The 13,789-nt window shown below is 40.7% G+C and overlaps 1 protein-coding gene across 2 annotated transcripts in view; it reads left to right on the top strand.

Moving 5' to 3' along the window:
* GRAMD4 (GRAM domain containing 4) overlaps nt 1-13,789 on the top strand; it is a 58,375-nt gene that overhangs the window by 24,354 nt on the left and 20,232 nt on the right. For both annotated transcript variants that reach the window (XM_009289014.2, XM_009289015.2), the window contains exons 3-6: nt 1,744-1,864; nt 10,014-10,075; nt 12,057-12,189; nt 12,669-12,694. In XM_009289014.2, coding sequence (XP_009287289.1) covers nt 1,744-1,864; nt 10,014-10,075; nt 12,057-12,189; nt 12,669-12,694 — 342 coding nt within the window. The remainder of the gene's footprint in view (nt 1-1,743; nt 1,865-10,013; nt 10,076-12,056; nt 12,190-12,668; nt 12,695-13,789) is intronic.

Genomic DNA, 13,789 nt, shown 5'->3' with positions numbered 1-13,789 from the left:
ATCCCTGGAAACATTCAAGGTCAGGTTGGACGGGGCTCTGAGCAACCTGATTTAGTTGAAGATGTCCCTGCTCATTGCAGGGCGGGGGTTGGACTAGATGACCTTTAGAGGTCCCTTCCAACCCAAACTATTCTATGATTCTATGAATAAATTTCAGTTTTAGTTGCTGGAGGATAACTTGGTTTTGTGCTCCAACTCTTCTTTCTGGGGTCACTAACAAAGCATCAGTGGCGAGATGACAGCACTCCTTTCCATTTGGTGGAGTTCAACCTGTAGCCTCACGGCGGAAGCCATCGTGTTGTACTGTCCTCTTGATTCGTGTATCTTTTTCCTGTCTCTCCTAATTCTGTGCTCTAAACCTCTTAGTGCTGCAGGAATACAGATAATCTATCACCACCTAACTTGCACAGCGGATAAAATGATTGGAGGTACTGCACAAGGGCCTCCTGCAGAGGGGGAAGAGTTTGTCAGTTCTTCTGAATATTTGCACTAGGGCTTCAGACCTTCTCAAAGCACATAATGATTGGAATCAGAGAGGCTCAGATATCAAAATTATCTGATTATCAAAGATTTACAAGGCGATATGTGAAAAGAAACAGAAGAGGTTGCTGGAGAGTAGAACATAATCCATGAATCTTGTAAAATGATGTAAAGTCTGAACCCCTGTGTCTGTGTTGATAGTGGAATTAGCAAGTATTTTCTGTTCTGGTTTGTTTTAAGCTCGAAATACACCTGCTGTTCTACTATTTATTGTCGAGCTTGAACTTAAAAACCAGCCCAGGGACCAAAATGTACAGTAATTTTTTTGTTTAAAAAGAAAAAAAAAAAAAGAGATTCCCAACCTTCTTTTTGTCATGTCTCTTGTATACCTATCTAGGAAATGTGATCAATGACAGTGACCCCATTGTAGCTCTAGAGTAAAATAAGGTCATGAACAAGGATACCGAGTGACAAAAAAGCAAGGCTAATCAGCCACAAAAAAGCCTTATGCATAGCTGATACTAAGTTCTCATGAAAAAAGTTGTGAGAGTGTGTGTATGTGTTTGTATAAGTAAATATGTGTGTGTGTGTATGTATATATTTATAAATTATTACATGGAAGTTAGTAGGGCACGCTGTAACCTCGGAAAAGGGTAAAAATCTGAACTTAGTTCATCGTCTCATAACCCCTTCTTAAAACTGTAAGATACTCAGGTCCATAATGGGGCCATCTCACTTATATAAAAATACAGGGGTGCCAGAAATTGATGGATAGAGGATTATATGGCATCATATAACTTTATGTGAGTATATGTTTGGGGTTTTTTTCTGCCCATAGACATGGGGGAAGAAAAAAAAAACCATTTCTTTTTTTTTTTTTTCTTGTTATGACCACTGGATTTAGCAATAGACAGCATTTCCTGCTGATTATTTCTTTGGGAATTAAGTGTATGTCATGTTGTATTTAGATAAAGGTAGCTTGTACCAAGGGCTTATTTTTGATACATTACATCTTGAAAAGAAAACTTTAAAGTTGTTTTTCTCCTTGCTTTAACAATTGTAACTAAACATTTTCTGCATGATACAGCTGTATGCTTTTTATGAAGTCTTTCTAGCCCTTGATTATGTGGTTTTTTTCTGGTGAATATATTTGGTATAGCACAGATTAAGAAAAACCCCATCTAATCTGTCATAATTAGGTTTTAATTTTCTTACAGAAATACTTCAGGGTAACCAAATCTTTTCTTCTCCTTTAATTAACAGAGGAGGAGCTCAGGAAGCTGAGAGAAGAAACAAATGCTGAAACATTAAGGCAGGAGCTAGAAAAGGAACGGCAGAGGAGATTAGAACTAGAACAAAAAGTCAATGAAGTACTTAAAGCAAGGTAAGAGAAATACCTAAAGCAAGGTAAGATAAATATCTTCATTGTAAAGCTGAAAGCCACTTGAGATCTCTGACTGTCTCTGAGGAGTTCTGGTGAAAGCATCCATTTCCAGCCTAGGGTCTCTTAAAATAAATTAGTAGCTCACAGAGAGAGCAGCTGTCTGTTTTCCTGTAAAAGTACATCTTGTACACCCACGTACACCTGAATTAATTGACCATACATACTGCCGTAGCTACAGAGGTGTCCTGACACTTGTCTAGTTGGGATATGCTTCATTTCACTTTCTCTGATGCCCTTCCTCTGGGATCTTGCCTACCTGGAGCTATCAGCATGCATTGTGTGCTACTGAATGACAGAACCTTTGCCATGCCATTGCATATGCTTTGCCTCTTCAAAACCTGTGTCATCTCCAGACTGCCCAGTCCTTGTTACTCCTGTTCTAGCAGCAGCAAGGACATTCCAGTACCACAGCATAACCCTAAATATGTGGGATTGACTGGAGTTTGAACCTTCCTTGCCACTGCAGTGACAAATGGAAACATGCCTCCCTATACCCCTAAGTCCTTTCAGCCTTGAGGACACTCACCTTGATGATGCAAAGCATCACATTTGATGTTGTCTCTCCTTAGTCTGTCTAGCTGCATGAACTTTAGATCTTAAGACCATAGCAGCTGCTTGGTGGCCTTGTTGGTCTAGACCACGTAGCTGCCTGTGTTATCTTCCTCAGCAATAGCTAAGATTACTTGGCTGAGCAGTAGGATCTGTGATTCACCATCAACTACTATCATCAGGAGATAGTGCAGGCTGAGTTAGTAATTGCATGCAATAAACACTGCCAGTTAGTTAGAGGTGACAAGCAAGAACAAACAGGCAAAACTTTTTGTTTGGATATGAGGTTTCCCAATGCCATACAAACTCTTCCCAGCCTGCTGCTTCCTTCTGTACTCATCCTGAGTGTAAAAATGCCTTTCTGGTCAGGCCAGCAGTCCATGTCCACTGGTATTCTGTAGCAATGGCAATAGGAGCCATTTATAGGAAACATGAGAGCCTAGTTGCTTTCTGTGGTCTGTTTATCACCTAATCCTATAGAATCATTTATGTTGGAAAAGACCTTTAAGATCATCGAGTCCAACTGTAAACCTAACACTGCCAAGTCCACCACTAAACCATGTCCCTAAGTGCCATGTCTACACATCTTTTAAATACTTCCAGGGATGGTGACTCAACCAGTTCTCTGGGCAGCCTGTTCCAGCGCTTGACAACCCTTTTGGTGAAGAAATTTTTCCTCACGTCCAATCTAAACCTCCCCTGGCGCAACTTGAGGCCATTTCCTCTCGTCCTATCGCTTGTTACTTGGGAGAAGAGACCGACACCCACCTTGCTACAACCTCCTTTCAGGGAGTTGTAGAGAGCAATGAGGTCTCCCCTCAGCCTCCTTTTCTCCAGGCTAAACAACCCCAGTTCCCTCAGCTGCTCCTCATAAGCATCCACAAACACTGTATTTAGGGGTATCAGAAGGTACATTGCTGCCTTTTCACTTCAGTATCTGTTTGCAGACCTGTTATCCATTAATTTATTTAACCCCCTTTTGAAAGTGCTGGAGCTATCTACCACTGGAAGCTATGGAGGTAATAAGTTACAGAAGTCCACTCTTGACTCTAAAGAAGCAATTTATTTTCTTTCCTTTTTAACAGATTTCTTAGTGGTTTCAAGAAGTGCCCAATAATTACAGAATTGTGAGATTTGGTGAATAACTGTTCAGCATTCAACTTATTTACCACACTTGATCAGTCCTTTCCTCTCTTACTCTTCTCCTCTCCAGACTGAAGAGTTCCAGGTTTTCAGTGTCTCCTTAAGAGTACTCCATCCCTTTCATCACTTCAGTTGCCATTCTTTAACTGTTGTGTCTTAAGATGAAGAGGCTGAGTTCATGCAGTATTCAAATGGTGGGTTTGCCAAGACGTTATATAGAAGATGAATTAGGCCTTCCCTCTTATCCTTAGTACAGTGGCGGTTTTTTGGCTGATGTTTCACACTGATGGTTTTCCAAAATCACTGGTTCCGTGCAGGGTCGGTCCATGTGCAGTCTTGACCTGAGCTGCCAAGTTGCATGCTTGGAAGGGGCTCTGTGAGGTCTTGTAGAGGAGTCTTGCTCCCAAGCCAGCCCCATGACCATGCACTGGGAAGGTGATCTGGACGGCTCTGATCTGGGGGTTTTTTGGTGATGTTTTACAGTTGCTCTTACAGCTGGGAAGTGGGAGAGCGTTTTTATCGCCTGTGCTGGTTGGCCTGGCTGTGTGCACATGTGACTTCCATTTTGTGTAGACTGATGTTACCTGCTTGAGTGGGCTACTGGGGACAGTGGAAGAGGACAGACTTGGACCTGTCCCCATGCTGAGAGTATCTGTTAGCTCCTTAACAGCAGTACAAAGCAATGAGTGTTGTTTTCTGCTATTGGTAGATAAAGCTGACGCTTCAGGATACCTTTTGTCTCTGACTTGCTGCCTCGAAGGAGTCATCTGAGAGGCAAATTCCACATGCTTGTCTTTGAGCACGGTACAGGTTATACTATTAACGCTGGCATAGGCCTTAGGCTTTCTCCCCCTGCCTGGGCTCTAGGTCACGTGCCAGAGAAGGGGGGGAGTGATCCCATCCTTCTGAGAGAAGGATGAGGAGCTGCCTTCCTCTGCAGGAAGGTACCCATCATCCTGCCCTATTTCAGAGTAATAAGGATGGCCCAGGGTCTGATATGGCCCACTGCAACTTATGAGTACATGTGTTTTACAGAAAAAAGAGTTTGAAGGTCTTTGTTTATCAATATTAGTGTCAACATCTGTGTCTGATTGGATTGTGGACAACAGCAAATCTCTAGCAGGTGTGCCATTGCTAAATTAAGGTAGCATGACCTGTCGGCTTCAATGCTGTGTTCCCATTTAGATAGCCTAAGGATTACACTAGCCCTTTTAGCTTGTGTATTTCACTTGGGGATTACATTCAGCCAATTATCCCCTTTCTCTGAGTCTTTTTCTAACTAGCCTTGCTAATATTCCAACCTTTTGGGGGCAGTCAGGTATATGTAAGATGACAACAAAAAAAGACTTTGAAGACTTTCCCAGTTTCTACCCAGAAGAAGGAAAATCAGGTTGCCTATGTTTTTTCCTTAACTTGTGCTCCATTGTGTGAAATTCTTTTTCAGCGCTTTTTATCTTTTTGCACTTCACTGTAGATGTTTTAAAATACTTTTATTAGGACTACAGGCGAAGTGTTGGGTGACACAATCAAATACATAACAGGCCAAATTTACGCCTGATGGAAACTTAATTTTATTAAGCAAAGCTACTGCAGAAAGTGATCTCTGCTTATGTCAACAAAGCTAAATTTGCCCTGTTTCTCAGTTAGCTAATTTGTCATATGATCTTTAAATAGATATGCATATAAACATGTTTACATGTACTCTCCTTTTTTCTTACAGAAGTGAACTACTAAAGAAAATAAATCATGCTGTGATGTAAGAAGAAATTATTTTAATAGTTGCAGCATTCAAAAGTATTTGTGAAGTAGATCAATACATGTAGCTATATAAATACATGCTGCAAAGTGTTCAGCAAGGAGAAAACAATGAGCTAGCAATCTAGATTTATATTTTTTTTTTTTAGTGAAGAACCATTCAATGAGCTTCTTTCATTGAATGGTTCACAAGGAGGAGGGAGGAGTGGAAGAAGAAGATATTTAGCGGTTTTTTTTGTCATGGTGTTCATTGTCTGTATGTCTGAGAATTCAAAAATGTGGTGGCCTCAGCTGAAGTTTTCCATAGACGCACTTTGGGACAACCCAGCATTTGGTACAACAGCTGAAGCTTATGACATTTTGCTAGTGGAACAATGCATAAATAATTTGGAATAGTCTGTGTAAGCAATGCTTGTTTAGTGTAAATTGTGGGTTGTTGTTGCCTTATTTTACAAATTGTGAGCTAGCTCCATCTCACAGAAAAGAAAAAAAATTAACAAAAAAAAAGTTTTGCAACAACACCTACCAACAAGCTGTGACTTATGCAAACCTTTTTATTAGTATCATTGTGAGCTATTTTTAAGAGCAGAAAATAGACAATGCTTCTGCATAAGCCACTATTCCTTCTGTACCATACCACTTACCTTGGTTAACTCTTCCTGGCCTCTTATTAAATGATGTCATCTTCCACACATGCAATGTTTTGAGTATGGCTGAATTTGTCCGTTGGAAGATGCCTCAGCTTGAGATTGCTGTGGAGGCTGGAAGCATTCCCTCATGGAAGGATCCCTGTCAGGCTGGGACCCCACACAGGTAGCAAGAACCTGAGACCTGGGTCAAAAGTTTCTCGTCCGGCTGCCGTGCCGTGCTGGGATTGCTGACATACATACGTGATTGCTGACGTACCCAGTTGGCTGAACTTCATGCATGCCTTTATTTTTAACTTAGTAGATTTGGTGACAGGCTGCTGCTTGTAAAGTAGCTCCTGTCAAAAGTTTATTTGTAATCTTTTTTCCTGCCCATGAACACTTAGATCTACAAATTGGGGTTGATGATATTTCTTCTGAAACCTTTTCTTTTGTTTCTGAAACTACCAGTTTAGGACACTAGCCATGTAAAATGTGGGAGTATCTGGTGAGGAGGACAAAGGCTTCTGAAATATTTGGTGTATTTTAATGGGAAGGAGATGCAAAACGTGAAATTGTTTTAACTTAGTTTTGTGACAGCTCCTCAGGCTAAGAAGCCATGTATACTCAAATGATTAGTCTTTAAACTAGGCTGTGAAAATGCCTCCTTTATGCTTATTTTTGCATTTCTGATGTTGTAAGGTGCTTTTGATGAAAGTGCATACACATTCACGTTGCTTTGAGCAGTAAGAAAGATATAACAGCCTTGACTGGCTTCCACAACAGCTGTCAAAAGAATGATGATGGGTTGCTTGTGAACTCAGTACTCAGAGTCAGCCTGTAGGAAAACTGCTTTCAATATGTCTGAGAACATCCTGGTAGCGACTGGACCTGTTGTGTGCAGCGAGTCCGGTGTTCACACAGTTGTTGGGGAGAGTCTGTTGATTCACACGTGCCTCAACTTGCAACTGTGTTCAAGGCCAAAGATGCACAAAACCAAAATGTTTAGTTAAGGTAAATGGCCTTCAGTGTCAGGCTCCCTTAACTTCTGTGTCATACCTGCAGCTGCAAAAATAATCCTTTGGTGCTTCTCTGTGGGGCAACATTGAGTGGACGCTGCATCAGTGTGTGCTGGTCATTTTTGAATGCTACACTTTTGCTAGTCATGAACAGCTCTAACAGTCATGCTTCCCTGACTTCAGTATATATTAAAAAAATAAAAATTGGCACATTTGTGTTTATCTTCTCCATTGGCTGTAGTTGCTCTTACCTGTTTTAATCAGCCTGTGCTTTTAAATGGGAGCAATCTCTAGTTGCATAAACACAACCTAGCCTCAGGTTGGGGATCTGTTGGCATTACCAATCACACCATTTTTTCTGGGTGGAAAACATGGTCCCAAAGGAATTCATGCAGCTTTTCTTTGGTGCAGGCTGCAGTTAGGAAGCCCACATAGAAACACGGCCTTTTGCATTGTTCTGGGGACCATTTATGTTTTCCAGCCTTTTAACTGATCTCTGGTGTGAAGAGTGGTTCAGAAGCTGTAGGAAAGATAATTCCTCCCCTCTGTCAGTGGTCTTGATGTACTGGCTGGTTCAACATGACCTGGTTTTGGGATTGAGCTTCCCAGTGGGTGTGCAAGCCTAAACAATGAATTCTGAGCTTCCTGGCCCAAATCTGTCTGAAGTGACTAATTATAACCTGATTCACAGGTGCAGTAATGAGCTGTCATTAACCTGATGATTCGTAAAGGTCAGGTTCTTCACGGGGAAGGAGTAACAGGCAGATGGCAAGTACGACATTGCCAAAAAAACGAAACAAAAAAGCACCAAGCGCCAAAGCCAAACCATCATGTGCTCCTGATGGAGCCTAGTGAGGCTGCTATCCAGAACTGCTTCTTGAAGAGGTTTTTTGATTCCACCCCCACCCCCAAGAAACATGGGGAGTAATGATGCTGTGCTGCTTCTGAAAATATATCCCAGCATGTCAAAGGAAGACCCAGCCTGAAGGCTCTGACAGCTGGCGGAGGTGGGATCCCATCTCGGCACTGTCACTGGAGCCGTTCAGGTGTGACACCCCCCCAGTGCCTTCACACGAGTGGAGCAGGTTGAGTAACTGGCTCCTGCCTGCGTGAACCTGCTTGTGAATGACTACCTCCTTTCTTCCAAAATGTGTCTTCAGCTTCAATGAAACATGGTGGCAGTGACAGATTGAGGATGAAAATGCCCACCTATATGGTGTAACCGTCTGATGTGCTGACAGAGGAAAACAAGACACTGCTATATAATAGTTTGTGCAAATTTGATCATGTTAATTGCTGTCTGTCTTTAGAGAGACAGATCTGGAAATGGAGGAGATGCAAGGGTGTGGGGGAAAGAGTAAGGAGAAGAGGAGATTTTAGGTGGGGAACCCGTGGTTTGGGGTTCTGAAACCGAGGAAAAATAGCACAGAAACCAAAGTTGAAGTTCAGCTAGAAAAAATAAACTGGTGGAATTTCAGGTGGCTTTTGAAATGAAAAGTTTCTGCAAATACAGAAGCCATGTGGAAAAGTCCTGAAGAGGTGTGAAAACAGGTGGCTTTGAAAGTAGAAACCATTGAATTCAGCTACTGCACACTGATAGATGTCCAGTTATAATTTTAAATCAGTAGATTATTTCTAAATGTTCCTTTCAGAAATGAACGAGGATGTGGAAAGCTCATTAACTATGGGGAGCGCTTAGGAAGGAAGGGAGGTAATTAGTTCTGCAGTTTCTCTGTCGTACTTGTTCAGACTGCACAAACTCGTAATGGCCTTTTCCGTGTGCAGACAGTACAGCGAGATCTTTCCCTAATGTACTTTCTAGAGGAACAGCAAGAGAGAGAACTATATATCTATCTATATTGCTGCAGTCTGCCCAGTACAGTGGGATCCCTCTTCCTGCTCTCCATTTGCTGACCAGCATCCCACTTGGTTCCCTTCCTGAGGAGTGAAAGGTGAAGGGAACATTTGAAAGCACCTATATTGTCTGATAAATGAGTGATAATGAAATCGCACGACCGACACGTTTTTGTTTCAAGCAGTAATCTTTTCAATCATACAACTCCCTGTCAAGTAAAGCTTGCTGCGGCTGGTGTTATGTTGTCAAAGCTGCTGCTTCATTAGAGAAGTCTTTCTGTAGGATGTCTGCATGGATGGCTGAAGACTTTTGGACTGAAGCCTGAAGTGTTCTCAAGACAGGTTGGCAGTTGGAGGCTGTGGATAGTGCAAATGTAATTTGAAGCCTTGCACATGTGCAGAATGGCAAAAGCATTTGTGTTTTCCAAAATCTGTTCACTTTTAATGGATGAGAATATTTGTAAGATGAGACTAATGATGCCTGCTACTTGCCATATATTTTTAGAACGTTTTTGTCTCAGTTTTTCAGACCATTATTTAAATTTTGCAAGTTTTTAAAAAGGTATTTTTAAAATTGGTTGGTATCTGTGCATTTCAAGAGCTTACAACATAACATTTTAAATAATTCTTGACACCTGTTCCTCTCACTGTGAAGATGAGTGGTGTTTGACTCCAGTAACAATGGCAGAATTCAACGTTCATGCATTAAACTGTGGTTTTGTTCTAATTTTGTGGTTACCCACTTGCAATACGGAATCCCTTTTCATTTATTACTGTGGGGAAAGTCGGGGCTCTGAAGAGTTTTCCTGGCAGGCATTGCAATGAATATACAACACAAAGGCATAAGTAATGCAACAAATTTGATACTAAATTATTTAGTAGTTCTAAGATGAAATTGAGCTGTCGGTGACAGGAAATGGCTAAACCACACTTCTCCTTCCAGTGCACGGTATTTCCCCAGATCCTAAGTGCAATGTGCAATGAATATTTTGAATCTTGCAAAAGGGCATAAGTTTGGTTTTCTCTGGCTGTGGTTGTATTATCTCAGCTGTGGAAACCGTGGAGGTTCCGGTGCTCCCTTTACCTAAAAGGGAAAAAATTCTTCATCTGTATCATTTCACATTGTTTCCATTTTCTTTGTAGGGCGGAAGAAGTGCCTGCAGCTCAGCAACCTGCAAAGCAACAGACGCAAGCCAACGGAACAGGTAATCTCGGTCAGATCTTTACTAGCAGTTTGATTCAGTCAGATTTTTCTTTCGTTTGAACTTCAGAAGACCAAACCTTGCTGAAAAACTTGCTTGGTCCTTAAGCAGGCTTCTGAAAAAGCTGAATATGAAAGACCATTTGAGCAGCTTCTTACCTCTCTGTATATGATTCTGCATTTACTTTTTGTAGTTGACTTTGCACACCTAAGCAAGGAATTTATTTTGTATTGTAAAGCCTTTAGGAACGTAATGAAACCTGTTGCCTGACTTCATCATTCTTGCATGCCTTGCTGATCCTTGACTTACCAGAAAACAGGTGTAATACATAGAAAAGATGTTCTGTTTTGTTCTCAACTGCAAAGACTTTTATGCCATTAACCATATTACTTCTTCCTTTTTTTTAAAAGAAAAGACATTCTGGAGAAGGAATAAGCTTAAGAGTTACTCATTTTTTTTGGACACCTCCACTGTTGTCTACCTTTCTCAAGCTGCTGCTTATTATGAATTCAATAATACAGTGATATCTGGAAGAACTAAGGCAACAGGCAGATTCTCAATCTTTCAGTACACTTAAGCTTTCCTCCCCACACCTCTTGATTGAGACAACCACTTAGGCTTTTAAATCTGCGGATTAAATTTGAAGTTTCTCCTCTTGTACTCCCATAATGTCAATACTTTCTGTTATGTGAACTACAACCTGCCATTTTTTTGTCTTGTACGCTCAAAGTTTCTTTCTCAGTACTATCTGATGTATTAGTGTGTGGGAAGCTACTTCATTTTTTTTTTTTTTTTTTTAATTTTCAAATGTAAGTGTTGTCTCAGCTGTAAACTGCCACTAAATTCCTTGTTCTTCTAGGTATCACTGCCATTCATTAATAAATAGTTTGATTCTGTTTTCTGAGCACCGATTGCTTTTTCTCACATGCTTAAAAGCACCATTTTGGCTGGTTTAGTTGGCTGATTAATTTTTCATGCCTCTGTTTAATCATATCTTAATTTTATGGAGTTCTGTACTAAGTTTGGTCCTGGAATAGTTGTGACCAGTGTCCTCTTTGTGACATTGCTGTATTGTCCTACCTTTCCAAAGAATAGTTAGTCTATTCCTTCTAGACAGTGACTTTGAGTTACAGGTAAAGCAAAAGGTGATTGTTTCGTTCTTACCTATGCTGCCTTAAGGCTTTTACCATTATATTATTTCCATACGCCCATATATTTATGGTTTTTTTTCCACTGAAACTGACATACAGAAGGTGTGCGTCGCTTCATTACTTTGCCATATAAGACTTTCCAGGCAGCATTATGACTATATATTCCATATACAGAAGGTGGCATATACAGCATAATTTCTGTAGCTAGCCTGGCTTTAGGTAAAAGAAAGTGCATGGGTTTTTTTTATATATATATATACACACACACACTCTTTACAGCCTGTAAATGGTTGGGAAGTGGTAGTAAAAATGCCTCTTGCAGAATCTTGCTTAAGTTTCCACCTTCCTTTCCTGTCAAATTCATGTGGCTGCAAGGTGGTTGTCCTGCTCTCTGTTCAGGAGTGTTTTGCTTTACACTTGCTTTTCTTGAGGTGACCCTTCAGCACAATAGGAGCGCTGAGATTTGTGTCAGTCTTTTGTTTACAGGAAGCTCTTAACCTGAAAATGTTTTTACAGTGTTTGCTAAAAATTCTCGTTTGTTAGGATGTTTAAGTAATGTCTGTACTTCTGGTAATAAGATGCTTCCATGTGCCGTACTTAGAGCAAAGCAGGAGTCACCTTTAGTCTTATTTTACCAGCTTAGTGCAGTCAGGGTTTCTGTGCAATGGCAGAAGTAAATTGCATAGCGAGTTACCCTGAAGAGTGTTGGTGAAGGACAGGAAAGCTGTGCAAAGTCTGCTTCCCAACGAAGGATGGTGTGCAGGAACAGGGGCAGGCTTTGTATGAAGATGTCTTCTAGTATTATCCTTATACTTAGTGCTTCTTTTTTATAGATAAGCGTAGTCACACAGTCTGTTCGAAAATCCAGAAGTGGTTTTGTGACAAATTTGGGGAGTATGTTGAGGACTTCAGATTTCAGCCAGAAGAGAATACAGTGGAAACGGAAGAGCCACTTAGTGCTAGAAGGTAAATCTCTAATGTGATTGTGAGAAATTGTTGGCTTCTTTACAAGTTGCTTTTTTTTTTTTCTTTTTTTTACAACCTTTTACATGGTTTAAGCAAGTGTTTGCATAACAAGTAATAAAACTGAAAGTACAGAACCATCTCAAAAGGTTTGTGAATGCTTTGGCCAAAACATGAAATTTGAAGTTTATCTGCTGTCTGAGGTAGAATAAGAGTTATATTATTTACCAGGTTCCATCATATGCCTCTTGGAAACTGTGGACAAAGCCTTAGTTAGGCTGGAGAGCTTTTACATTTCAATTTTCGGTCTGATGCAAGGTGGGCTGTATTAGTTACTAGAAACACATTTCATAACAGGCAAGAATGAAGCTTTATGCACAAACATCTAATTTATAACTGTGAGCAGTATTTCAGGGACCAAACGCACACGACTGTGCACTACTTGCCTATTTAACAAATTGCTTTTATCCATTATTTTTCAGGTTGACTGAAAATATGAGAAGATTAAGTAAGTACTTAGCAGCATTTTATTTTCTGGAAGTAAAAATAGTTCTTAGTAACCCTATTGGGAGGATTGCTGCATTTTAAAATACAGTGTTTTGAAATACTTCTGCCAGTCCATAAGCAGAAATGATTCTGAAATCCTGAATTAGTGTTTGGAGTGCAAAGTAACTTAGAGGAGCAGTGGTAGAAGCTTGCCTTTAATCTTGAATTACATAGGGTATCTCTGAACTAAAAATGTAATGTTAATTAAAATGTGTAAGCATGTAATGAATGAGAACAGAGTATTTGTCCAATGGCAAAAGTAATAGTTTCATACACTTATGCCTGAGCTGCTTGTAGTTCGCTTGCTAGTCTATTAGCTTATGCTTTCAAAGAAGGAGGGGTTGGACGATGCGCACCCTGAGTGTGTCTTGTATTTCTTTCTCTTGGATAGCTGATAAATTATTTTGGAAGGTGGAGGATGCAAGATGGCAGGTTAAACAAAGTAGTTAAGCCCTCCAAAAGTTCTGTGCAGCCTGAATTGCTAGCCTGATAAAAAAATGTCTGATTAGTGCTCCAAATTGTTAAATTATTATAGGGGGGAGGTGAAGTTGAAAGAAGGGTCTGTAATCTCCATGTAAGGTCAGTTTTGTTCTCCTTATTCTAATACTGGTATTCATTCTAGTTTCATTTGGGAGAATAGTTGTGACCTGTTCTCCATGGTGGACGTGCATTGCCTTCAGAATAGCTTTAAAAAAAGCAGTATTAAGCTTAAGCTTTGAGTGGTTCTTAACTTCCACTAGGTAAGCCACAAAATCTAGGTCCCTGTTGTCCAGGGATGCCTGACGACTGCCTGGAGCTCCCGAGACCCTTGGTTGCTCTCAAGACCCCTGTTGTTGCCAGCAGTTTCCAGGTGTTGACCTTCCCTGCAGGTTCGTTGTAGGATGGTGGAGCAGCACTTGAGTCCGTGACCTCCTCCAGTGCCTTGAGCGTGCCCTTCCACTTACTTCATCTGCTGCTTTGGTTGTGCCACTGGTGCTCAAGGAAATCTAGTTCTAGTTGTTTAATTACTTCCCATGGGGAATATATCAAGGATAGCTGAATTTCAAGCCAAACAAAC

The sequence above is a fragment of the Aptenodytes forsteri genome, unplaced genomic scaffold (assembly GCF_000699145.1).
Source record: "Aptenodytes forsteri isolate BGI_AS27 unplaced genomic scaffold, ASM69914v1 Scaffold137, whole genome shotgun sequence".
Taxonomy (NCBI): domain Eukaryota; kingdom Metazoa; phylum Chordata; class Aves; order Sphenisciformes; family Spheniscidae; genus Aptenodytes; species Aptenodytes forsteri.
Note: the sequence above shows the minus strand (reverse complement) of the source record. Positions and strands in the feature narration are given on the sequence as shown.